This window comes from Bufo bufo, chromosome 4 (genome assembly GCF_905171765.1).
Source record: "Bufo bufo chromosome 4, aBufBuf1.1, whole genome shotgun sequence".
Lineage (NCBI taxonomy): Eukaryota > Metazoa > Chordata > Amphibia > Anura > Bufonidae > Bufo > Bufo bufo.
This window is the reverse complement of record NC_053392.1, coordinates 632,632,180-632,657,249: the sequence shown is the minus strand read 5'-3', so window position 1 is coordinate 632,657,249 and position 25,070 is coordinate 632,632,180. Positions and strand designations below refer to the sequence as shown.

General features: G+C 52.5%; 2 protein-coding genes and 1 long non-coding RNA gene across 6 annotated transcripts in view; 2 read left to right on the top strand and 1 right to left on the bottom strand.

Moving 5' to 3' along the window:
* LOC120999841 overlaps nucleotides 1-25,070 on the bottom strand; it is a 190,356-nt gene that overhangs the window by 99,105 nt on the left and 66,181 nt on the right. The gene's annotated exons all lie outside the window — the stretch shown is intronic.
* LOC120999840 (ATP-binding cassette sub-family C member 10-like) overlaps nucleotides 1-25,070 on the top strand; it is a 269,544-nt gene that overhangs the window by 180,655 nt on the left and 63,819 nt on the right. The gene's annotated exons all lie outside the window — the stretch shown is intronic.
* ABCC10 (ATP binding cassette subfamily C member 10) overlaps nucleotides 1-25,070 on the top strand; it is a 141,964-nt gene that overhangs the window by 53,075 nt on the left and 63,819 nt on the right. For all 3 annotated transcript variants that reach the window (XM_040430857.1, XM_040430856.1, XM_040430855.1), the window contains 2 exons: nucleotides 19,382-19,570; nucleotides 24,678-24,816. In XM_040430857.1, coding sequence (XP_040286791.1) covers nucleotides 19,382-19,570; nucleotides 24,678-24,816 — 328 coding nt within the window. The remainder of the gene's footprint in view (nucleotides 1-19,381; nucleotides 19,571-24,677; nucleotides 24,817-25,070) is intronic.

Here is a 25,070-nt window from a genome sequence, read left to right as displayed (position 1 = left end):
CCAGCGTCAGTCCTGATACATAAAACCAGAGACTTCACAGGGGCGGACTGTTCTCACACCCGTATATCAGGTCGGCTCTCCTGATATCTGTCCTCCTAGAGTCCAGCGGGAGTCCTGATACATAAAACCAGAGACTTCACAGGGGCGGACTGTTCTCACACCCGTATATCAGGTCGGCTCTCCTGATATCTGTCCTCCTAGAGTCCAGCGTCAGTCCTGATACATAAAACCAGAGACTTCACAGGGGCGGACTGTTCTCACACCCGTATATCAGGTCGGCTCTCCTGATATCTGTCCTCCTAGAGTCCAGCGGGAGTCCTGATACATAAAACCAGAGACTTCACAGGGGCGGACTGTTCTCACACCCGTATATCAGGTCGGCTCTCCTGATATCTGTCCTCCTAGAGTCCAGCGTCAGTCCTGATACATAAAACCAGAGACTTCACAGGGGCGGACTGTTCTCACACCCGTATATCAGGTCGGCTCTCCTGATATCTGTCCTCCTAGAGTCCAGCGGGAGTCCTGATACATAAAACCAGAGACTTCACAGGGGCGGACTGTTCTCACACCCGTATATCAGGTCGGCTCTCCCGATATCTGTCCTCCTAGAGTCCAGCGTCAGTCCTGATACATAAAACCAGAGACTTCACAGGGGCGGACTGTTCTCACACCCGTATATCAGGTCGGCTCTCCTGATATCTGTCCTCCTAGAGTCCAGCGTCAGTCCTGATACATAAAACCAGAGACTTTACAGGAGCGGACTGTTCTCACACCCGTATATCAGGTCGGCTCTCCTGATATCTGTCCTCCTAGAGTCCAGCGGGAGTCCTGATACATAAAACCAGAGACTTCACAGGGGCGGACTGTTCTCACACCCGTATATCAGGTCGGCTCTCCTGATATCTGTCCTCCTAGAGTCCAGCGGGAGTCCTGATACATAAAACCAGAGACTTCACAGGGGCGGACTGTTCTCACACCCGTATATCAGGTCGGCTCTCCTGATATCTGTCCTCCTAGAGTCCAGTGTCAGTCCTGATACATAAAACCAGAGACTTCACAGGGGCGGACTGTTCTCACACCCGTATATCAGGTCGGCTCTCCCGATATATGTCCTCCTAGAGTCCAGCGGGAGTCCTGATACATAAAACCAGAGACTTCACAGGGGCGGACTGTTCTCACACCCGTATATCAGGTCGGCTCTCCTGATATCTGTCCTCCTAGAGTCCAGCGGGAGTCCTGATACATAAAACCAGAGACTTCACAGGGGCGGACTGTTCTCACACCCGTATATCAGGTCGGCTCTCCCGATATCTGTCCTCCTAGAGTCCAGCGTCAGTCCTGATACATAAAACCAGAGACTTCACAGGGGCGGACTGTTCTCACACCCGTATATCAGGTCGGCTCTCCCGATATCTGTCCTCCTAGAGTCCAGCGGGAGTCCTGATACATAAAACCAGAGACTTCACAGGGGCGGACTGTTCTCACACCCGTATATCAGGTCGGCTCTCCTGATATCTGTCCTCCTAGAGTCCAGCGGAGTCCTGATACATAAAACCAGAGACATCACAGGGGCGGACTGTTCTCACACCCGTATATCAGGTCGGCTCTCCTGATATCTGTCCTCCTAGAGTCCAGCGTCAGTCCTGATACATAAAACCAGAGACTTCACAGGGGCGGACTGTTCTCACACCCGTATATCAGGTCGGCTCTCCCGATATCTGTCCTCCTAGAGTCCAGCGTGAGTCCTGATACATAAAACCAGAGACTTCACAGGGGCGGACTGTTCTCACACCCGTATATCAGGTCGGCTCTCCTGATATCTGTCCTCCTAGAGTCCAGCGGAGTCCTGATACATAAAACCAGAGACTTCACAGGGGCGGACTGTTCTCACACCCGTATATCAGGTCGGCTCTCCCGATATCTGTCCTCCTAGAGTCCAGCGTCAGTCCTGATACATAAAACCAGAGACTTCACAGGGGCGGACTGTTCTCACACCCGTATATCAGGTCGGCTCTCCCGATATCTGTCCTCCTAGAGTCCAGCGGGAGTCCTGATACATAAAACCAGAGACTTCACAGGGGCGGACTGTTCTCACACCCGTATATCAGGTCGGCTCTCCTGATATCTGTCCTCCTAGAGTCCAGCGGAGTCCTGATACATAAAACCAGAGACTTCACAGGGGCGGACTGTTCTCACACCCGTATATCAGGTCGGCTCTCCCGATATCTGTCCTCCTAGAGTCCAGCGGGAGTCCTGATACATAAAACCAGAGACTTCACAGGGGCGGACTGTTCTCACACCCGTATATCAGGTCGGCTCTCCGATATCTGTCCTCCTAGAGTCCAGCGTCAGTCCTGATACATAAAACCAGAGACTTCACAGGGGCGGACTGTTCTCACACCCGTATATCAGGTCGGCTCTCCTGATATCTGTCCTCCTAGAGTCCAGCGGCAGTCCTGATACATAAAACCAGAGACTTCACAGGGGCGGACTGTTCTCACACCCGTATATCAGGTCGGCTCTCCTGATATCTGTCCTCCTAGAGTCCAGCGTCAGTCCTGATACATAAAACCAGAGACTTCACAGGGGCGGACTGTTCTCACACCCGTATATCAGGTCGGCTCTCCTGATATCTGTCCTCCTAGAGTCCAGCGGAGTCCTGATACATAAAACCAGAGACTTCACAGGGGCGGACTGTTCTCACACCCGTATATCAGGTCGGCTCTCCTGATATCTGTCCTCCTAGAGTCCAGCGGAGTCCTGATACATAAAACCAGAGACTTCACAGGGGCGGACTGTTCTCACACCCGTATATCAGGTCGGCTCTCCTGATATCTGTCCTCCTAGAGTCCAGCGGGAGTCCTGATACATAAAACCAGAGACTTCACAGGGGCGGACTGTTCTCACACCCGTATATCAGGTCGGCTCTCCCGATATCTGTCCTCCTAGAGTCCAGCGTCAGTCCTGATACATAAAACCAGAGACTTCACAGGGGCGGACTGTTCTCACACCCGTATATCAGGTCGGCTCTCCCGATATCTGTCCTCCTAGAGTCCAGCGTCAGTCCTGATACATAAAACCAGAGACTTCACAGGGGCGGACTGTTCTCACACCCGTATATCAGGTCGGCTCTCCTGATATCTGTCCTCCTAGAGTCCAGCGGGAGTCCTGATACATAAAACCAGAGACTTCACAGGGGCGGACTGTTCTCACACCCGTATATCAGGTCGGCTCTCCTGATATCTGTCCTCCTAGAGTCCAGCGGCAGTCCTGATACATAAAACCAGAGACTTCACAGGGGCGGACTGTTCTCACACCCGTATATCAGGTCGGCTCTCCTGATATCTGTCCTCCTAGAGTCCAGCGTCAGTCCTGATACATAAAACCAGAGACTTCACAGGGGCGGACTGTTCTCACACCCGTATATCAGGTCGGCTCTCCTGATATCTGTCCTCCTAGAGTCCAGCGGGAGTCCTGATACATAAAACCAGAGACTTCACAGGGGCGGACTGTTCTCACACCCGTATATCAGGTCGGCTCTCCTGATATCTGTCCTCCTAGAGTCCAGCGGGAGTCCTGATACATAAAACCAGAGACTTCACAGGGGCGGACTGTTCTCACACCCGTATATCAGGTCGGCTCTCCCGATATCTGTCCTCCTAGAGTCCAGCGTCAGTCCTGATACATAAAACCAGAGACTTCACAGGGGCGGACTGTTCTCACACCCGTATATCAGGTCGGCTCTCCTGATATCTGTCCTCCTAGAGTCCAGCGGGAGTCCTGATACATAAAACCAGAGACTTCACAGGGGCGGACTGTTCTCACACCCGTATATCAGGTCGGCTCTCCTGATATCTGTCCTCCTAGAGTCCAGCGGGAGTCCTGATACATAAAACCAGAGACTTCACAGGGGCGGACTGTTCTCACACCCGTATATCAGGTCGGCTCTCCGATATCTGTCCTCCTAGAGTCCAGCGGGAGTCCTGATACATAAAACCAGAGACTTCACAGGGGCGGACTGTTCTCACACCCGTATATCAGGTCGGCTCTCCTGATATCTGTCCTCCTAGAGTCCAGCGTCAGTCCTGATACATAAAACCAGAGACTTCACAGGGGCGGACTGTTCTCACACCCGTATATCAGGTCGGCTCTCCCGATATCTGTCCTCCTAGAGTCCAGCGTCAGTCCTGATACATAAAACCAGAGACTTCACAGGGGCGGACTGTTCTCACACCCGTATATCAGGTCGGCTCTCCCGATATCTGTCCTCCTAGAGTCCAGCGTCAGTCCTGATACATAAAACCAGAGACTTCACAGGGGCGGACTGTTCTCACACCCGTATATCAGGTCGGCTCTCCTGATATCTGTCCTCCTAGAGTCCAGCGGCAGTCCTGATACATAAAACCAGAGACTTCACAGGGGCGGACTGTTCTCACACCCGTATATCAGGTCGGCTCTCCTGATATCTGTCCTCCTAGAGTCCAGCGTCAGTCCTGATACATAAAACCAGAGACTTCACAGGGGCGGACTGTTCTCACACCCGTATATCAGGTCGGCTCTCCCGATATCTGTCCTCCTAGAGTCCAGCGGGAGTCCTGATACATAAAACCAGAGACTTCACAGGGGCGGACTGTTCTCACACCCGTATATCAGGTCGGCTCTCCTGATATCTGTCCTCCTAGAGTCCAGCGTCAGTCCTGATACATAAAACCAGAGACTTCACAGGGGTGGACTGTTCTCACACCCGTATATCAGGTCGGCTCTCCTGATATCTGTCCTCCTAGAGTCCAGCGGGAGTCCTGATACATAAAACCAGAGACTTCACAGGGGCGGACTGTTCTCACACCCGTATATCAGGTCGGCTCTCCCGATATCTGTCCTCCTAGAGTCCAGCGTCAGTCCTGATACATAAAACCAGAGACTTCACAGGGGCGGACTGTTCTCACACCCGTATATCAGGTCGGCTCTCCCGATATCTGTCCTCCTAGAGTCCAGCGGGAGTCCTGATACATAAAACCAGAGACTTCACAGGGGCGGACTGTTCTCACACCCGTATATCAGGTCGGCTCTCCTGATATCTGTCCTCCTAGAGTCCAGCGTCAGTCCTGATACATAAAACCAGAGACTTCACAGGGGCGGACTGTTCTCACACCCGTATATCAGGTCGGCTCTCCCGATATCTGTCCTCCTAGAGTCCAGCGGGAGTCCTGATACATAAAACCAGAGACTTCACAGGGGCGGACTGTTCTCACACCCGTATATCAGGTCGGCTCTCCTGATATCTGTCCTCCTAGAGTCCAGCGTCAGTCCTGATACATAAAACCAGAGACTTCACAGGAGCGGACTGTTCTCACACCCGTATATCAGGTCGGCTCTCCTGATATCTGTCCTCCTAGAGTCCAGCGGAGTCCTGATACATAAAACCAGAGACTTCACAGGGGCGGACTGTTCTCACACCCGTATATCAGGTCGGCTCTCCTGATATCTGTCCTCCTAGAGTCCAGTGTCAGTCCTGATACATAAAACCAGAGACTTCACAGGGGCGGACTGTTCTCACACCCGTATATCAGGTCGGCTCTCCTGATATCTGTCCTCCTAGAGTCCAGCGGGAGTCCTGATACATAAAACCAGAGACTTCACAGGGGCGGACTGTTCTCACACCCGTATATCAGGTCGGCTCTCCCGATATCTGTCCTCCTAGAGTCCAGCGTCAGTCCTGATACATAAAACCAGAGACTTCACAGGGGCGGACTGTTCTCACACCCGTATATCAGGTCGGCTCTCCCGATATCTGTCCTCCTAGAGTCCAGCGTCAGTCCTGATACATAAAACCAGAGACTTCACAGGGGCGGACTGTTCTCACACCCGTATATCAGGTCGGCTCTCCTGATATCTGTCCTCCTAGAGTCCAGCGGGAGTCCTGATACATAAAACCAGAGACTTCACAGGGGCGGACTGTTCTCACACCCGTATATCAGGTCGGCTCTCCTGATATCTGTCCTCCTAGAGTCCAGCGTCAGTCCTGATACATAAAACCAGAGACTTCACAGGGGCGGACTGTTCTCACACCCGTATATCAGGTCGGCTCTCCTGATATCTGTCCTCCTAGAGTCCAGCGTCAGTCCTGATACATAAAACCAGAGACTTCACAGGGGCGGACTGTTCTCACACCCGTATATCAGGTCGGCTCTCCCGATATCTGTCCTCCTAGAGTCCAGCGGGAGTCCTGATACATAAAACCAGAGACTTCACAGGGGCGGACTGTTCTCACACCCGTATATCAGGTCGGCTCTCCTGATATCTGTCCTCCTAGAGTCCAGCGTCAGTCCTGATACATAAAACCAGAGACTTCACAGGAGCGGACTGTTCTCACACCCGTATATCAGGTCGGCTCTCCTGATATCTGTCCTCCTAGAGTCCAGCGGGAGTCCTGATACATAAAACCAGAGACTTCACAGGGGCGGACTGTTCTCACACCCGTATATCAGGTCGGCTCTCCCGATATCTGTCCTCCTAGAGTCCAGCGGCAGTCCTGATACATAAAACCAGAGACTTCACAGGGGCGGACTGTTCTCACACCCGTATATCAGGTCGGCTCTCCCGATATCTGTCCTCCTAGAGTCCAGCGGGAGTCCTGATACATAAAACCAGAGACTTCACAGGGGCGGACTGTTCTCACACCCGTATATCAGGTCGGCTCTCCTGATATCTGTCCTCCTAGAGTCCAGCGGCAGTCCTGATACATAAAACCAGAGACTTCACAGGGGCGGACTGTTCTCACACCCGTATATCAGGTCGGCTCTCCCGATATCTGTCCTCCTAGAGTCCAGCGTGAGTCCTGATACATAAAACCAGAGACTTCACAGGGGCGGACTGTTCTCACACCCGTATATCAGGTCGGCTCTCCCGATATCTGTCCTCCTAGAGTCCAGCGGGAGTCCTGATACATAAAACCAGAGACTTCACAGGGGCGGACTGTTCTCACACCCGTATATCAGGTCGGCTCTCCGATATCTGTCCTCCTAGAGTCCAGCGGAGTCCTGATACATAAAACCAGAGACTTCACAGGGGCGGACTGTTCTCACACCCGTATATCAGGTCGGCTCTCCCGATATCTGTCCTCCTAGAGTCCAGCGGGAGTCCTGATACATAAAACCAGAGACTTCACAGGGGCGGACTGTTCTCACACCCGTATATCAGGTCGGCTCTCCCGATATCTGTCCTCCTAGAGTCCAGCGTCAGTCCTGATACATAAAACCAGAGACTTCACAGGGGCGGACTGTTCTCACACCCGTATATCAGGTCGGCTCTCCCGATATCTGTCCTCCTAGAGTCCAGCGGGAGTCCTGATACATAAAACCAGAGACTTCACAGGGGCGGACTGTTCTCACACCCGTATATCAGGTCGGCTCTCCTGATATCTGTCCTCCTAGAGTCCAGCGGGAGTCCTGATACATAAAACCAGAGACTTCACAGGGGCGGACTGTTCTCACACCCGTATATCAGGTCGGCTCTCCTGATATCTGTCCTCCTAGAGTCCAGCGGGAGTCCTGATACATAAAACCAGAGACTTCACAGGGGCGGACTGTTCTCACACCCGTATATCAGGTCGGCTCTCCCGATATCTGTCCTCCTAGAGTCCAGCGGGAGTCCTGATACATAAAACCAGAGACTTCACAGGGGCGGACTGTTCTCACACCCGTATATCAGGTCGGCTCTCCTGATATCTGTCCTCCTAGAGTCCAGCGTCAGTCCTGATACATAAAACCAGAGACTTTCACAGGGGCGGACTGTTCTCACACCCGTATATCAGGTCGGCTCTCCTGATATCTGTCCTCCTAGAGTCCAGCGTCAGTCCTGATACATAAAACCAGAGACTTCACAGGGCGGACTGTTCTCACACCCGTATATCAGGTCGGCTCTCCGATATCTGTCCTCCTAGAGTCCAGCGGCAGTCCTGATACATAAAACCAGAGACTTCACAGGGGCGGACTGTTCTCACACCCGTATATCAGGTCGGCTCTCCCGATATCTGTCCTCCTAGAGTCCAGCGGCAGTCCTGATACATAAAACCAGAGACTTCACAGGGGCGGACTGTTCTCACACCCGTATATCAGGTCGGCTCTCCCGATATCTGTCCTCCTAGAGTCCAGCGGAGTCCTGATACATAAAACCAGAGACTTCACAGGGGCGGACTGTTCTCACACCCGTATATCAGGTCGGCTCTCCTGATATCTGTCCTCCTAGAGTCCAGCGTCAGTCCTGATACATAAAACCAGAGACTTCACAGGGGCGGACTGTTCTCACACCCGTATATCAGGTCGGCTCTCCTGATATCTGTCCTCCTAGAGTCCAGCGTCAGTCCTGATACATAAAACCAGAGACATCACAGGGGCGGACTGTTCTCACACCCGTATATCAGGTCGGCTCTCCCGATATCTGTCCTCCTAGAGTCCAGCGTCAGTCCTGATACATAAAACCAGAGACTTCACAGGGGCGGACTGTTCTCACACCCGTATATCAGGTCGGCTCTCCCGATATCTGTCCTCCTAGAGTCCAGCGGGAGTCCTGATACATAAAACCAGAGACTTCACAGGGGCGGACTGTTCTCACCCCCGTATATCAGGTCGGCTCTCCCGATATCTGTCCTCCTAGAGTCCAGCGGGAGTCCTGATACATAAAACCAGAGACTTCACAGGGGCGGACTGTTCTCACACCCGTATATCAGGTCGGCTCTCCTGATATCTGTCCTCCTAGAGTCCAGCGTCAGTCCTGATACATAAAACCAGAGACTTCACAGGGGCGGACTGTTCTCACACCCGTATATCAGGTCGGCTCTCCTGATATCTGTCCTCCTAGAGTCCAGCGGGAGTCCTGATACATAAAACCAGAGACTTCACAGGGGCGGACTGTTCTCACACCCGTATATCAGGTCGGCTCTCCTGATATCTGTCCTCCTAGAGTCCAGCGGAGTCCTGATACATAAAACCAGAGACTTCACAGGGGCGGACTGTTCTCACACCCGTATATCAGGTCGGCTCTCCCGATATCTGTCCTCCTAGAGTCCAGCGTCAGTCCTGATACATAAAACCAGAGACTTCACAGGGGCGGACTGTTCTCACACCCGTATATCAGGTCGGCTCTCCCGATATCTGTCCTCCTAGAGTCCAGCGGGAGTCCTGATACATAAAACCAGAGACTTCACAGGGGCGGACTGTTCTCACACCCGTATATCAGGTCGGCTCTCCCGATATCTGTCCTCCTAGAGTCCAGCGGGAGTCCTGATACATAAAACCAGAGACTTCACAGGGGCGGACTGTTCTCACACCCGTATATCAGGTCGGCTCTCCCGATATCTGTCCTCCTAGAGTCCAGCGGCAGTCCTGATACATAAAACCAGAGACTTCACAGGGGCGGACTGTTCTCACACCCGTATATCAGGTCGGCTCTCCTGATATCTGTCCTCCTAGAGTCCAGCGTCAGTCCTGATACATAAAACCAGAGACTTCACAGGGGCGGACTGTTCTCACACCCGTATATCAGGTCGGCTCTCCTGATATCTGTCCTCCTAGAGTCCAGCGGGAGTCCTGATACATAAAACCAGAGACTTCACAGGGGCGGACTGTTCTCACACCCGTATATCAGGTCGGCTCTCCCGATATCTGTCCTCCTAGAGTCCAGCGGGAGTCCTGATACATAAAACCAGAGACTTCACAGGGGCGGACTGTTCTCACACCCGTATATCAGGTCGGCTCTCCCGATATCTGTCCTCCTAGAGTCCAGCGTCAGTCCTGATACATAAAACCAGAGACTTCACAGGGGCGGACTGTTCTCACACCCGTATATCAGGTCGGCTCTCCTGATATCTGTCCTCCTAGAGTCCAGCGTCAGTCCTGATACATAAAACCAGAGACTTCACAGGGGCGGACTGTTCTCACACCCGTATATCAGGTCGGCTCTCCCGATATCTGTCCTCCTAGAGTCCAGCGTCAGTCCTGATACATAAAACCAGAGACTTCACAGGGGCGGACTGTTCTCACACCCGTATATCAGGTCGGCTCTCCCGATATCTGTCCTCCTAGAGTCCAGCGGGAGTCCTGATACATAAAACCAGAGACTTCACAGGGGCGGACTGTTCTCACACCCGTATATCAGGTCGGCTCTCCTGATATCTGTCCTCCTAGAGTCCAGCGTCAGTCTTGATACATAAAACCAGAGACTTCACAGGGGCGGACTGTTCTCACACCCGTATATCAGGTCGGCTCTCCCGATATCTGTCCTCCTAGAGTCCAGCTGGAGTCCTGATACATAAAACCAGAGACTTCACAGGGGCGGACTGTTCTCACACCCGTATATCAGGTCGGCTCTCCTGATATCTGTCCTCCTAGAGTCCAGCGTCAGTCCTGATACATAAAACCAGAGACATCACAGGGGCGGACTGTTCTCACACCCGTATATCAGGTCGGCTCTCCTGATATCTGTCCTCCTAGAGTCCAGCGTCAGTCCTGATACATAAAACCAGAGACTTCACAGGGGCGGACTGTTCTCACACCCGTATATCAGGTCGGCTCTCCTGATATCTGTCCTCCTAGAGTCCAGCGTCAGTCTTGATACATAAAACCAGAGACTTCACAGGAGCGGACTGTTCTCACACCCGTATATCAGGTCGGCTCTCCCGATATCTGTCCTCCTAGAGTCCAGCGGGAGTCCTGATACATAAAACCAGAGACTTCACAGGGGCGGACTGTTCTCACACCCGTATATCAGGTCGGCTCTCCCGATATCTGTCCTCCTAGAGTCCAGCGTCAGTCCTGATACATAAAACCAGAGACTTCACAGGGGCGGACTGTTCTCACACCCGTATATCAGGTCGGCTCTCCCGATATCTGTCCTCCTAGAGTCCAGCGTCAGTCCTGATACATAAAACCAGAGACTTCACAGGAGCGGACTGTTCTCACACCCGTATATCAGGTCGGCTCTCCCGATATCTGTCCTCCTAGAGTCCAGCGGGAGTCCTGATACATAAAACCAGAGACTTCACAGGGGCGGACTGTTCTCACACCCGTATATCAGGTCGGCTCTCCCGATATCTGTCCTCCTAGAATCCAGCGTCAGTCCTGATACATAAAACCAGAGACTTCACAGGGGCGGACTGTTCTCACACCCGTATATCAGGTCGGCTCTCCCGATATCTGTCCTCCTAGAGTCCAGCGGGAGTCCTGATACATAAAACCAGAGACTTCACAGGGGCGGACTGTTCTCACACCCGTATATCAGGTCGGCTCTCCTGATATCTGTCCTCCTAGAGTCCAGCGTCAGTCTTGATACATAAAACCAGAGACTTCACAGGGGCGGACTGTTCTCACACCCGTATATCAGGTCGGCTCTCCTGATATCTGTCCTCATAGAGTCCAGCGGGAGTCCTGATACATAAAACCAGAGACTTCACAGGGGCGGACTGTTCTCACACCCGTATATCAGGTCGGCTCTCCCGATATCTGTCCTCCTAGAGTCCATCTTGAGTCCTGATACATAAAACCAGAGTCTTCACAGGGGCGGACTGTTCTCACACCCGTATATCAGGTCGGCTCTCCTGATATCTGTCCTCCTAGAGTCCAGCGGGAGTCCTGATACATAAAACCAGAGACTTCACAGGGGCGGACTGTTCTCACACCCGTATATCAGGTCGGCTCTCCTGATATCTGTCCTCCTAGAGTCCAGCGTCAGTCCTGATACATAAAACCAGAGACTTCACAGGGGCGGACTGTTCTCACACCCGTATATCAGGTCGGCTCTCCTGATATCTGTCCTTCTAGAGTCCAGCGGGAGTCCTGATACATAAAACCAGAGACTTCACAGGGGCGGACTGTTCTCACACCCGTATATCAGGTCGGCTCTCCCGATATCTGTCCTCCTAGAGTCCAGTATCAGTCCTGATACATAAAACCAGAGACTTCACAGGGGCGGACTGTTCTCACACCCGTATATCAGGTCGGCTCTCCCGATATATGTCCTCCTAGAGTCCAGCGGGAGTCCTGATACATAAAACCAGAGCCTTCACAGGGGCGGACTGTTCTCACACCCGTATATCAGGTCGGCTCTCCCGATATCTGTCCTCCTAGAGTCCAGCGTCAGTCCTGATACATAAAACCAGAGACTTCACAGGGGCGGACTGTTCTCACACCCGTATATCAGGTCGGCTCTCCCGATATCTGTCCTCCTAGAGTCCAGCGGGAGTCCTGATACATAAAACCAGAGACTTCACAGGGGCGGACTGTTCTCACACCCGTATATCAGGTCGGCTCTCCCGATATCTGTCCTCCTAGAGTCCAGCGTCAGTCCTGATACATAAAACCAGAGACTTCACAGGGGCGGACTGTTCTCACACCCGTATATCAGGTCGGCTCTCCCGATATCTGTCCTCCTAGAGTCCAGCGGGAGTCCTGATACATAAAACCAGAGACTTCACAGGGGCGGACTGTTCTCACACCCGTATATCAGGTCGGCTCTCCTGATATCTGTCCTCCTAGAGTCCAGCGTCAGTCCAGATACATAAAACCAGAGACTTCACAGGGGCGGACTGTTCTCACACCCGTATATCAGGTCGGCTCTCCTGATATCTGTCCTCCTAGAGTCCAGCGGGAGTCCTGATACATAAAACCAGAGACATCACAGGGGCGGACTGTTCTCACACCCGTATATCAGGTCGGCTCTCCCGATATCTGTCCTCCTAGAGTCCAGCGTCAGTCCTGATACATAAAACCAGAGACTTCACAGGGGCGGACTGTTCTCACACCCGTATATCAGGTCGGCTCTCCTGATATCTGTCCTCATAGAGTCCAGCGTCAGTCCTGATACATAAAACCAGAGACTTCACAGGGGCGGACTGTTCTCACACCCGTATATCAGGTCGGCTCTCCCGATATCTGTCCTCCTAGAGTCCAGCGGGAGTCCTGATACATAAAACCAGAGACTTCACAGGGGCGGACTGTTCTCACACCCGTATATCAGGTCGGCTCTCCCGATATCTGTCCTCCTAGAGTCCAGCGGAAGTCCTGATACATAAAACCAGAGACTTCACAGGGGCGGACTGTTCTCACACCTGTATATCAGGTCGGCTCTCCCGATATCTGTCCTCCTAGAGTCCAGCGTCAGTCCTGATACATAAAACCAGAGACTTCACAGGGGCGGACTGTTCTCACACCCGTATATCAGGTCGGCTCTCCTGATATCTGTCCTCCTAGAGTCCAGCGTCAGTCCTGATACATAAAACCAGAGACATCACAGGAGCGGACTGTTCTCACACCCGTATATCAGGTCGGCTCTCCTGATATCTGTCCTCCTAGAGTCCAGCGTCAGTCTTGATACATAAAACCAGAGACTTCACAGGGGCGGACTGTTCTCACACCCGTATATCAGGTCGGCTCTCCCGATGTCTGTCCTCCTAGAGTCCAGCGGGAGTCCTGATACATAAAACCAGAGACTTCACAGGAGCGGACTGTTCTCACACCCGTATATCAGGTCGGCTCTCCCGATATCTGTCCTCCTAGAGTCCAGCGGGAGTCCTGATACATAAAACCAGAGACTTCACAGGAGCGGACTGTTCTCACACCCGTATATCAGGTCGGCTCTCCTGATATCTGTCCTCCTAGAGTCCAGCGTCAGTCTTGATACATAAAACCAGAGACTTCACAGGGGCGGACTGTTCTCACACCCATATATCAGGTCGGCTCTCCTGATATCTGTCCTCATAGAGTCCAGCGGGAGTCCTGATACATAAAACCAGAGACTTCACTGGGGCGGACTGTTCTCACACCCGTATATCAGGTCGGCTCTCCTGATATCTGTCCTCATAGAGTCCAGCGGGAGTCCTGATACATAAAACCAGAGACTTCACAGGGGCGGACTGTTCTCACACCCGTATATCAGGTCGGCTCTCCCGATATCTGTCCTCCTAGAGTCCAGCGTCAGTCCTGATATATAAAACCAGAGACTTCACAGGGGCGGACTGTTCTCACACCCGTATATCAGGTCGGCTCTCCCGATATCTGTCCTCCTAGAGTCCAGCGGGAGTCCTGATACATAAAACCAGAGACTTCACAGGAGCGGACTGTTCTCACACCCGTATATCAGGTCGGCTCTCCCGATATCTGTCCTCCTAGAGTCCAGCAGGAGTCCTGATACATAAAACCAGAGACTTCACAGGGGCGGACTGTTCTCACACCCGTATATCAGGTCGGCTCTCCCGATATCTGTCCTCCTAGAGTCCAGCGGGAGTCCTGATACATAAAACCAGAGACTTCACAGGAGCGGACTGTTCTCACACCCGTATATCAGGTCGGCTCTCCTGATATCTGTCCTCCTAGAGTCCAGCGTCAGTCTTGATACATAAAACCAGAGACTTCACAGGGGCGGACTGTTCTCACACCCATATATCAGGTCGGCTCTCCTGATATCTGTCCTCATAGAGTCCAGCGGGAGTCCTGATACATAAAACCAGAGACTTCACTGGGGCGGACTGTTCTCACACCCGTATATCAGGTCGGCTCTCCCGATATCTGTCCTCCTAGAGTCCAGCGGGAGTCCTGATACATAAAACCAGAGACTTCACAGGGGCGGACTGTTCTCACACCCGTATATCAGGTCGGCTCTCCCGATATCTGTCCTCCTAGAGTCCAGCGTCAGTCCTGATACATAAAACCAGAGACTTCACAGGGGCGGACTGTTCTCACACCCGTATATCAGGTCGGCTCTCCTGATATCTGTCCTTCTAGAGTCCAGCGTCAGTCCTGATACATAAAACCAGAGACATCACAGGAGCGGACTGTTCTCACACCCGTATATCAGATCGGCTCTCCCGATATCTGTCCTAGAGTCCAGCGTCAGTCCAGATACATAAAACCAGAGACTTCACAGGGGCGGACTGTTCTCACACCCGTATATCAGGTCGGCTCTCCCGATATCTGTCCTCCTAGAGTCCAGCGGGAGTCCTGATACATAAAACCAGAGACTTCACAGGGGCGGACTGTTCCCACACCCGTATATCAGGTCGGCTCTCCTGATATCTGTCCTCCTAGAGTCCAGCGTCAGTCTTGATACATAAAACCAGAGACTTCACAGGGGTGGACTGTTCTCACACCCGTATATCAGGTCGGCTCTCCCGATATCTGTCCTCCTAGAGTCCAGCGGAAGTCCTGATACATAAAACCAGAGACTTCACAGGGGCGGACTGTTCTCACACCTGTATATCAGGTCGGCTCTCCTGATATCTGTCCTCCTAGAGTCCAGCGTCAGTCCTGATACATAAAACCAGAGACATCACAGGAGCGGACTGTTCTCACACCCGTATATCAGGTCGGCTCTCCTGATATCTGTCCTCCTAGAGTCCAGCGTCAGTCCTGATACATAAAACCAGAGACTTCACAGGGGCGGACTGTTCTCACACCCGTATATCAGGTCGGCTCTCCTGATATCTGTCCTCCTAGAGTCCAGCGTCAGTCCTGATACATAAAACCAGAGACTTCACAGGAGCGGACTGTTCTCACACCCGTATATCAGGTCGGCTCTCCCGATGTCTGTCCTCCTAGAGTCCAGCGGGAGTCCTGATACATAAAACCAGAGCCTTCACAGGGGCGGACTGTTCTCACACCCGTATATCAGGTCGGCTCTCCCGATATCTATCCTCCTAGAGTCCAGCGTCAGTCCTGATACATAAAACCAGAGACTTCACAGGGGCGGACTGTTCTCACACCCGTATATCAGGTCGGCTCTCCCGATATCTATCCTCCTAGAGTCCAGCGTCAGTCCTGATACATAAAACCAGAGACTTCACAGGAGCGGACTGTTCTCACACCCGTATATCAGGTCGGCTCTCCCGATATCTGTCCTCCTAGAGTCCAGCGGGAGTCCTGATACATAAAACCAGAGACTTCACAGGAGCGGACTGTTCTCACACCCGTATATCAGGTCGGCTCTCCTGATATCTGTCCTCCTAGAGTCCAGCGTCAGTCTTGATACATAAAACCAGAGACTTCACAGGGGCGGACTGTTCTCACACCCGTATATCAGGTCGGCTCTCCCGATATCTGTCCTCCTAGAGTCCAGCGGGAGTCCTGATACATAAAACCAGAGACTTCACAGGGTCGGACTGTTCTCACACCCATATATCAGGTCGGCTCTCCTGATATCTGTCCTCATAGAGTCCAGCGGGAGTCCTGATACATAAAACCAGAGACTTCACTGGGGCGGACTGTTCTCACACCCGTATATCAGGTCGGCTCTCCCGATATCTGTCCTCCTAGAGTCCAGCGGGAGTCCTGATACATAAAACCAGAGACTTCACAGGAGCGGACTGTTCTCACACCCGTATATCAGGTCGGCTCTCCCGATATCTGTCCTCCTAGAGTCCAGCGTCAGTCCTGATACATAAAACCAGAGACTTCACAGGGGCGGACTGTTCTCACACCCGTATATCAGGTCGGCTCTCCTGATATCTGTCCTTCTAGAGTCCAGCGTCAGTCCTGATACATAAAACCAGAGACATCACAGGAGCGGACTGTTCTCACACCCGTATATCAGATCGGCTCTCCCGATATCTGTCCTCCTAGAGTCCAGCGTGAGTCCTGATACATAAAACCAGAGACTTCACAGGGGCGGACTGTTCTCACACCCGTATATCAGGTCGGCTCTCCCGATATCTGTCCTAGAGTCCAGCGTCAGTCCAGATACATAAAACCAGAGACTTCAAAGGGGCGGACTGTTCTCACACCCGTATATCAGGTCGGCTCTCCTGATATCTGTCCTCCTAGAGTCCAGCGTCAGTCCTGATACATAAAACCAGAGTCTTCACAGGGGCGGACTGTTCTCACACCCGTATATCAGGTCGGCTCTCCCGATATCTGTCCTCCTAGAGTCCAGCGTGAGTCCTGATACATAAAACCAGAGACTTCACAGGGGCGGACTGTTCTCACACCCGTATATCAGGTCGGCTCTCCCGATATCTGTCCTCCTAGAGTCCAGCGGGAGTCCTGATACATAAAACCAGAGACTTCACAGGGGCGGACTGTTCTCACACCCGTATATCAGGTCGGCTCTCCCGATATCTGTCCTCCTAGAGTCCAGCGGGAGTCCTGATACATAAAACCAGAGACTTCACAGGGGCGGACTGTTCTCACACCCGTATATCAGGTCGGCTCTCCCGATATCTGTCCTCCTAGAGTCCAGCGTGAGTCCTGATACATAAAACCAGAGACTTCACAGGGGCGGACTGTTCTCATATGTCGGTGGGTAATTATTCAATTAAGAATTATTAATTATGGTCATAAAAATAATTAACCATAAAAAAATTAAATTTATAAAATTTGTGATAAATTCTTAAAATCATGACCTGGTGAATTGTAGACAACCTAATTGATACAATTCACATCTGAGGCCGACTATTTCCTCAGATAAATAAGTTCTTTTTGACGTGAGATGACGTTAATGATAAAATGTAGGTCTGCATTATACAATATACACAGGTATTATAAAAATATGCAGATTTATTGGTTACAAGATTATAAACATATATAAGTAAATAAACACAATGATACATGTGAATGAATATATATAGCGTTAATATAAAGTATTACAAGCTTAACAATACATGTGAGTGGAAATAACTTGTCACATTATAACCGAGCTATTATTAGGTTAGGATATCAAAGGAGGAACATAAGTTATATACATTACTTCTGTTCAGAGAAAACCTCATGACATCAGGACGGGCATGTCTAATCCTAGACATCAATAAAGAATGCTAAATACATTCTGCCCCCCCCCCCCCCCCCCCCCTAACCAACTACACATCACATGACTTCAAGATGGGCAAATCCATCCAAGGATATAACTTAGAAGAGATAACTGTATCCTTCCGCCCCATCCTAGACTATTTTCACATATATAACTTTGGTAAGACTATTAAGACAAATAACAGGGATCTAGGATCTTAAATGGGAAGGACTTGATGTCTTTCCTGTGGGAATCCATCACTTAGCTTGGCGAAGAATGTTCTATCAATATATATATATATAAAAGCAATTATTCAATGCTTTGCTAGATTATGAGTCTTGATTCCTCTGCAGGTAGAATGAAGCCTCACAATATCCTAAAACTACATCTCAATATGGAGATGATCAATTAATTTAATCATTTATTTATTCGCCAATCTAGATGATATAATTTCACCCACACTATCAAATTAGTCTTAATAAAATGAAATATCATTTTCTGTGTCTCTTACCAAGTCCTAGTAGGAATCTCACTTCTGCTCCTAGGAAAGCTGGGTGGTCCATCATAGCGCATCTCATTATGGCTTTCATTTAGATAGACCTCTCTACTTCTCCTTCTTTCTTTCTACCTTTCTCCTTTCTTTCTCTCCTTTCCTACCGCCTGTGTATGGCTTATGATCCCAAACTTATCAGTTAGACACACCTTCCTAGTTTGGAACTTTCCAATCATTGTCGGATGGGCGTGACCATTGATAAAAATGTGACATCATAACCTTACCCAGAATGCACTTTTGCTACTGTTGTAATGTCACCTACTCATACCTAGGTGGCACTGCTGTATAAGCTATTTGCATCATAGTATAAAGGGTTAACTTATGTAAGTCTGAATATACATTTTGACCTTAGAAGCTTTAATTCAAAGCCATAGGGATTAATTCTGACACTTGTAGCAATTAGACACAGACCTCTAGGTGTCTCTCTGACAGTTTCTCACACTTAATTTATGGATCGTAAATAACCTTGTTTTCTCACAGAGATATCAGTACCTCCTCTGTCATATCAAAGATGTGATCACGGTTAGGGTTAATCACGGTTACAAAACACACATCTTTACAGACACTCTTCTAATGAGAAATATATACAATACTGGATACATGTTGTCTTCGTAACATATAACAATATAATATAAACAAATATATATATATATGTCCTACTGATTGTCTTATGCTAAGGACTAACTAAGGCTCATTAAATGAATACACACATATTATATATTTTGCTTCATTAATAAATATCTAATTGTATAGGTAATGATCACCAGCTGCATAGAGCTTATCTTTACCTCCCGTCATAAATTTAAAAGTAGACAAGGAGGCCTCTTCTCAGACTGGTACATTCATGGGAAGGATAACACTGAAGAGTATAAACCTTTGTGTGACCTTAAATTGGCCTACTCAAGACATACAAAATTGCAACTATAGTAGAGCATGGCTCTTAAAGGCAATGAACATCCATTTTGACAATAATGAATTGGATATGAATGTATTTACCTATGAAAAGGCACAACACACACCCGTATATCAGGTCGCCTCTTCTGATATCTTTCCTCCTAGAGTCCAGCGTGAGTCCTGAGAGTTTGGAGGATGGAGACGAGGGGCCACTAGCAGCTCCAGGCTCGGGGATGAAGAAGGAGGAGGAGAAGAAGGAAGGGGCCGTGTCCCTGCAGGTGTATGTGGCATATTGGAGAGCGGTCGGGGCCACACTGGGGGCCTCCGTGCTCCTGGCGTTACTCTTCATGCAGGGTGAGTGTCCTCTCCATCCACACTTAGTCCTCCTGTGATCACGGCAGACATCGCCCCGGTCTCTCTGGCGCAGATGTTCTGGGCTATATCTGGGCCGACAATTGGCCGACATCTGCGAGGAACAGCGGATGGATCTTAACATCTTTACTAGAGATGAGCGATTTTCATCTTATGAAATTCGTTCACACTTTGTTTGAAGGTAAAAGGTGAATTGTGTTATGGATTCCGTCTTCACGGACCATAACGCAATTCTATGACAGAATGTATAACGCAATGTCTTTAGAGACATTCATTTATTCATTCCGTCATAATAAAAGTCTATTTGCTGCAAAACGGATCCGTCCCGTTTCCGTTATGCAGGGGAGGATTCGGGATCAGGAGAGGACTCAGGGTCAGGAGAGGACTCAGGATCATGGGAGGACTCAGGGTCAGGAGAGGACTCGGGATCAGGGGAGGACTCAGGGTCATGAGAGGACTCAGGGTCAGGAGAGAACTCGGGATCAGGGGAGGACTCGGGATCAGGGGAGGACTCGGGGTCAGGGGTGGACTCGGGGTCAGGGGTGGACTCGGGACCATGGGAGGACTCAGGGTCAGGAGAGGACTCTGGATCAGGGGAGGACTCAGGGTCAGGAGAGGACGCGGGATCATGGGAGGACTCAGGGTCAGGAGAGGATTCAGGATCAGGGGAGGACACAGGATCAGGGGAGGACTCAGGGTCATGGGAGGACTCAGGGTCAGGGGCGGACTCGGGGTCAGGAGAGGACTCAGGATCATGGGAGGACTCAGGGTCAGGAGAGGACTCAGGGTCAGGAGAGGACTCAGGATCAGGGGAGGACTCAGGGTCAGGAAAGGACTCGAGATCAGGGGAGGACTCGGGATCAGGGGAGGACTCGGGATCAGGAGAGGACTCGGGATCAGGAGAGGACTCGGGTTCAGGAGAGGACTCGGGATCAGAAGAGTACTCGGGATCAGAAGAGGACTCAGGGTCAGGAGAGGACTCGGGATCATGGGAGAACTCAGGGTGAGGAGAGAACTCAGGGTCAGGAGAGGACGCGGGATCATGGGAGGACTCAGGGTCAGGAGAGGACTCAGGGGAGGACTCAGGGTCAGGGGCGGACTCGGGGTCAGGAGAGGACTCGGGATCAGGGGAGGACTGAGGATCAGGGGAGGACTCAGGGTCATGGGAGGACTCAGGGTCAGGAGAGGACTCGGGATCAGGAGAGGACTAGGGATCAAGGGAGGACTCAGGAGCAGACTCAGGGTCAGGAGAGGACTCAGGATCAGGGGAGGACTCAGGGTCAGGGGAGGACTCAGGGTCAGGAGAGGACTCGGGATCATGGGAGGACTCGGGATCATGGGAGGACTCAGGGTCAGGATAGGACTCTGGATCAGGGGAGGACTCAGGATCAGGTGAGGACTCAGGGTCATGGGAGGACTCAGGGTCAGGGGCGGACTCGGGGTCAGGAGAGGACTGAGGATCAGGGGAGGACTCAGGGTCATGGGAGGACTCAGGGTCAGGAGAGGACTCGGGATCAGGGGAGGACTTGGGATCAGGGGAGGACTCAGGAGCGGACTCAGGGTCAGGAGAGGACTCAGGGTCAGGGGAGGACTCGGGTCAGGGGAGGACTCAGGGTCAGGAGAGGACTCGGGATCAGGGGAGGACTCGTGATCAAGGGAGGACTCGTGATCAGGGGAGGACTCGGGTTCAGGGGAGGACTCAGGGTCATGGGAGGACTCAGGGTCAGGGGCAGACTCGGGGTCAGGAGAGGACTGAGGATCAGGGGAGGACTCAGGGTCATGAGAGGACTCAGGGTCAGGAGAGGACTCGGGATCAGGGGAGGACTCGGGATCAGGGGAGAACTCGGGATCAGGGGAGGACTCGGGATCAGGGGAGGACTCGGGATCAGGGGAGGACTCGGGATCAGGAGAGGACTCGGGATCAGGAGAGGACTCGGGATCAGGAGAGGACTCGGGATCAGGAGAGGACTCGGGATCAGGAGAGGACTCGGGTTTAGGAGAGGACTTGGGATCAGGAGAGGACTCGGGTTCAGGAGAGGACTTGGGATCAGAAGAGGACTCAGGGTCAGGAGAGGACTCGGGATCATGGGAGGACTCAGGGGAGGACTCGGGGTCAGGGGAGGACTCGGGGTCAGGGGAGGACTCTGGATCAGGGGAGGACTCGGGATCAGGGGAGGACTCTGGATCAGGGGAGGACTCTGGATCAGGGGAGGACTCAGGGTCATGAGAGGACTCAGGGTCAGGAGAGGACTCGGGATCAGGGGAGGACTCGGGATCAGGGGAGGACTCGGGGTCAGGGGTGGACTCGGGACCATGGGAGGACTCAGGGTCAGGAGAGGACTCTGGATCAGGGGAGGACTCAGGGTCAGGAGAGGACGCGGGATCATGGGAGGACTCAGGGTCAGGAGAGGATTCGGGATCAGGGGAGGACACAGGATCAGGGGAGGACTCAGGGTCATGGGAGGACTCAGGGTCAGGGGCGGACTCGGGGTCAGGAGAGGACTCAGGATCATGGGAGGACTCAGGGTCAGGAGAGGACTCAGGGTCAGGAGAGGACTCAGGATCAGGGGAGGACTCAGGGTCAGGAAAGGACTCGAGATCAGGGGAGGACTCGGGATCAGGGGAGGACTCGGGATCAGGAGAGGACTCGGGTTCAGGAGAGGACTCGGGATCAGAAGAGTACTCGGGATCAGAAGAGGACTCAGGGTCAGGAGAGGACTCGGGATCATGGGAGAACTCAGGGTGAGGAGAGAACTCAGGGTCAGGAGAGGACGCGGGATCATGGGAGGACTCAGGGTCAGGAGAGGACTCGGGATCAGGAGAGGACTCAGGGGAGGACTCAGGGTCAGGGGCGGACTCGGGGTCAGGAGAGGACTCGGGATCAGGGGAGGACTGAGGATCAGGGGAGGACTCAGGGTCATGGGAGGACTCAGGGTCAGGAGAGGACTCGGGATCAGGAGAGGACTAGGGATCAAGGGAGGACTCAGGAGCGGACTCAGGGTCAGGAGAGGACTCAGGATCAGGGGAGGACTCAGGGTCAGGGGAGGACTCAGGGTCAGGGGAGGACTCAGGGTCAGGAGAGGACTCAGGATCAGGGGAGGACTCGTGATCAGGGGAGGACTCGGGTTCAGGAGAGGACTCGGGTTCAGGAGAGGACTCGGGTTCAGGAGAGGACTCGGGATCAGGAGAGGACTCGGGTTCAGGAGAGGGCTTGGGATCAGAAGAGGACTCAGGGTCAGGAGAGGACTCGGGATCATGGGAGGACTCAGGGTCAGGATAGGACTCTGGATCAGGGGAGGACTCAGGATCAGGTGAGGACTCAGGGTCATGGGAGGACTCAGGGTCAGGGGCGGACTCGGGGTCAGGAGAGGACTGAGGATAAGGGGAGGACTCAGGGTCATGGGAGGACTCAGGGTCAGGAGAGGACTCGGGATCAGGGGAGGACTTGGGATCAGGGGAGGACTCAGGAGCGGACTCAGGGTCAGGAGAGGACTCAGGGTCAGGGGAGGACTCAGGGTCAGGGGAGGACTCGGGTCAGGGGAGGACTCAGGGTCAGGAGAGGACTCGGGATCAGGGGAGGACTCGTGATCAAGGGAGGACTCGTGATCAGGGGAGGACTCGGGTTCAGGGGAGGACTCAGGGTCATGGGAGGACTCAGGGTCAGGGGCAGACTCGGGGTCAGGAGAGGACTGAGGATCAGGGGAGGACTGAGGATCAGGGGAGGACTCAGGGTCATGGGAGGACTCAGGGTCAGGAGAGGACTCGGGATCAGGGGAGGACTCGGGATCAGGGGAGAACTCGGGATCAGGGGAGGACTCGGGATCAGGAGAGGACTCGGGATCAGGAGAGGACTCGGGATCAGGAGAGGACTCGGGATCAGGAGAGGACTCGGGATCAGGAGAGGACTCGGGATCAGGAGAGGACTCGGGATCAGGAGAGGACTCGGGATCAGGAGAGGACTCGGGTTCAGGAGAGGACTTGGGATCAGGAGAGGACTCGGGTTCAGGAGAGGACTTGGGATCAGAAGAGGACTCAGGGTCAGGAGAGGACTCGGGATCATGGGAGGACTCAGGGAAGGACTCGGGTCAGGGGAGGACTCAGGGTCAGGAGAGGACTCGGGATCAGGGGAGGACTCGTGATCAAGGGAGGACTCGTGATCAGGGGAGGACTCGGGTTCAGGGGAGGACTCAGGGTCATGGGAGGACTCAGGGTCAGGGGCAGACTCGGGGTCAGGAGAGGACTGAGGATCAGGGGAGGACTGAGGATCAGGGGAGGACTCAGGGTCATGGGAGGACTCAGGGTCAGGAGAGGACTCGGGATCAGGGGAGGACTCGGGATCAGGGGAGAACTCGGGATCAGGGGAGGACTCGGGATCAGGGGAGGACTCGGGATCAGGAGAGGACTCGGGATCAGGAGAGGACTCGGGATCAGGAGAGGACTCGGGATCAGGAGAGGACTCGGGATCAGGAGAGGACTCGGGATCAGGAGAGGACTCGGGATCAGGAGAGGACTCGGGATCAGGAGAGGACTCGGGTTCAGGAGAGGACTCGGGATCAGGAGAGGACTCGGGTTCAGGAGAGGACTTGGGATCAGAAGAGGACTCAGGGTCAGGAGAGGACTCGGGATCATGGGAGGACTCAGGGGAGGACTCGGGGTCAGGGGAGGACTCGGGGTCAGGGGAGGACTCTGGATCAGGGGAGGACTCGGGATCAGGGGAGGACTCTGGATCAGGGGAGGACTCTGGATCAGGGGAGGACTCTGGATCAGGGGAGGACTCTGGATCAGGGGAGGACTCGGGATCAGGGGAGGACTCGGGATCAGGGGAGGACTCGGGATTAGGAAAGGACTCGGGATCAGGAGAAGGACTCCCCTGCATAACAGAAACAGGACGGATCCGTTTTGCAGCCCATATACTTATATTATGACGGAATGCCTTTAAAGGCATTCCGTTATGCATTTTGTCATAGCATTGCGTTATGGTCCGTGGTAACAGAATCCATAACACAATTCACCTTTTACCACCAAACGAAGTGTGAACGAATTTCATAAGCGGAAATTTGCACATCTCTACTCTTGACCTTTCTTCCAGCTTCCAGGAACGTCTCTGACTGGTGGTTGTCCTTCTGGATCACCAGCTTACCAGACGCCCCCCAGAACTCCTCCCTGGTGATGGTAACCCCTCTGGTGCTGGTGCCATCGCTGCTGCTGTTTTCTGCTGGAGGTCTTGTGTGAGTAATGGCAAAGTGATAAATGTATTCCCAGTGTAAGCGGTATATACAGTATATACACAGTGTAGGCGGTATATACAGTATATATAAACAGTGTAGGCGGGATATACAGTATATATGCAATGTAAGCTGTATATACAGTATATATATATATATACAGTGTAAGCGGTATATACAGTATATATATACAGTGTAAGTGGTATATACAGTATATATATACAGTACAGACCAAAAGTTTGGACACACCTTCTCAT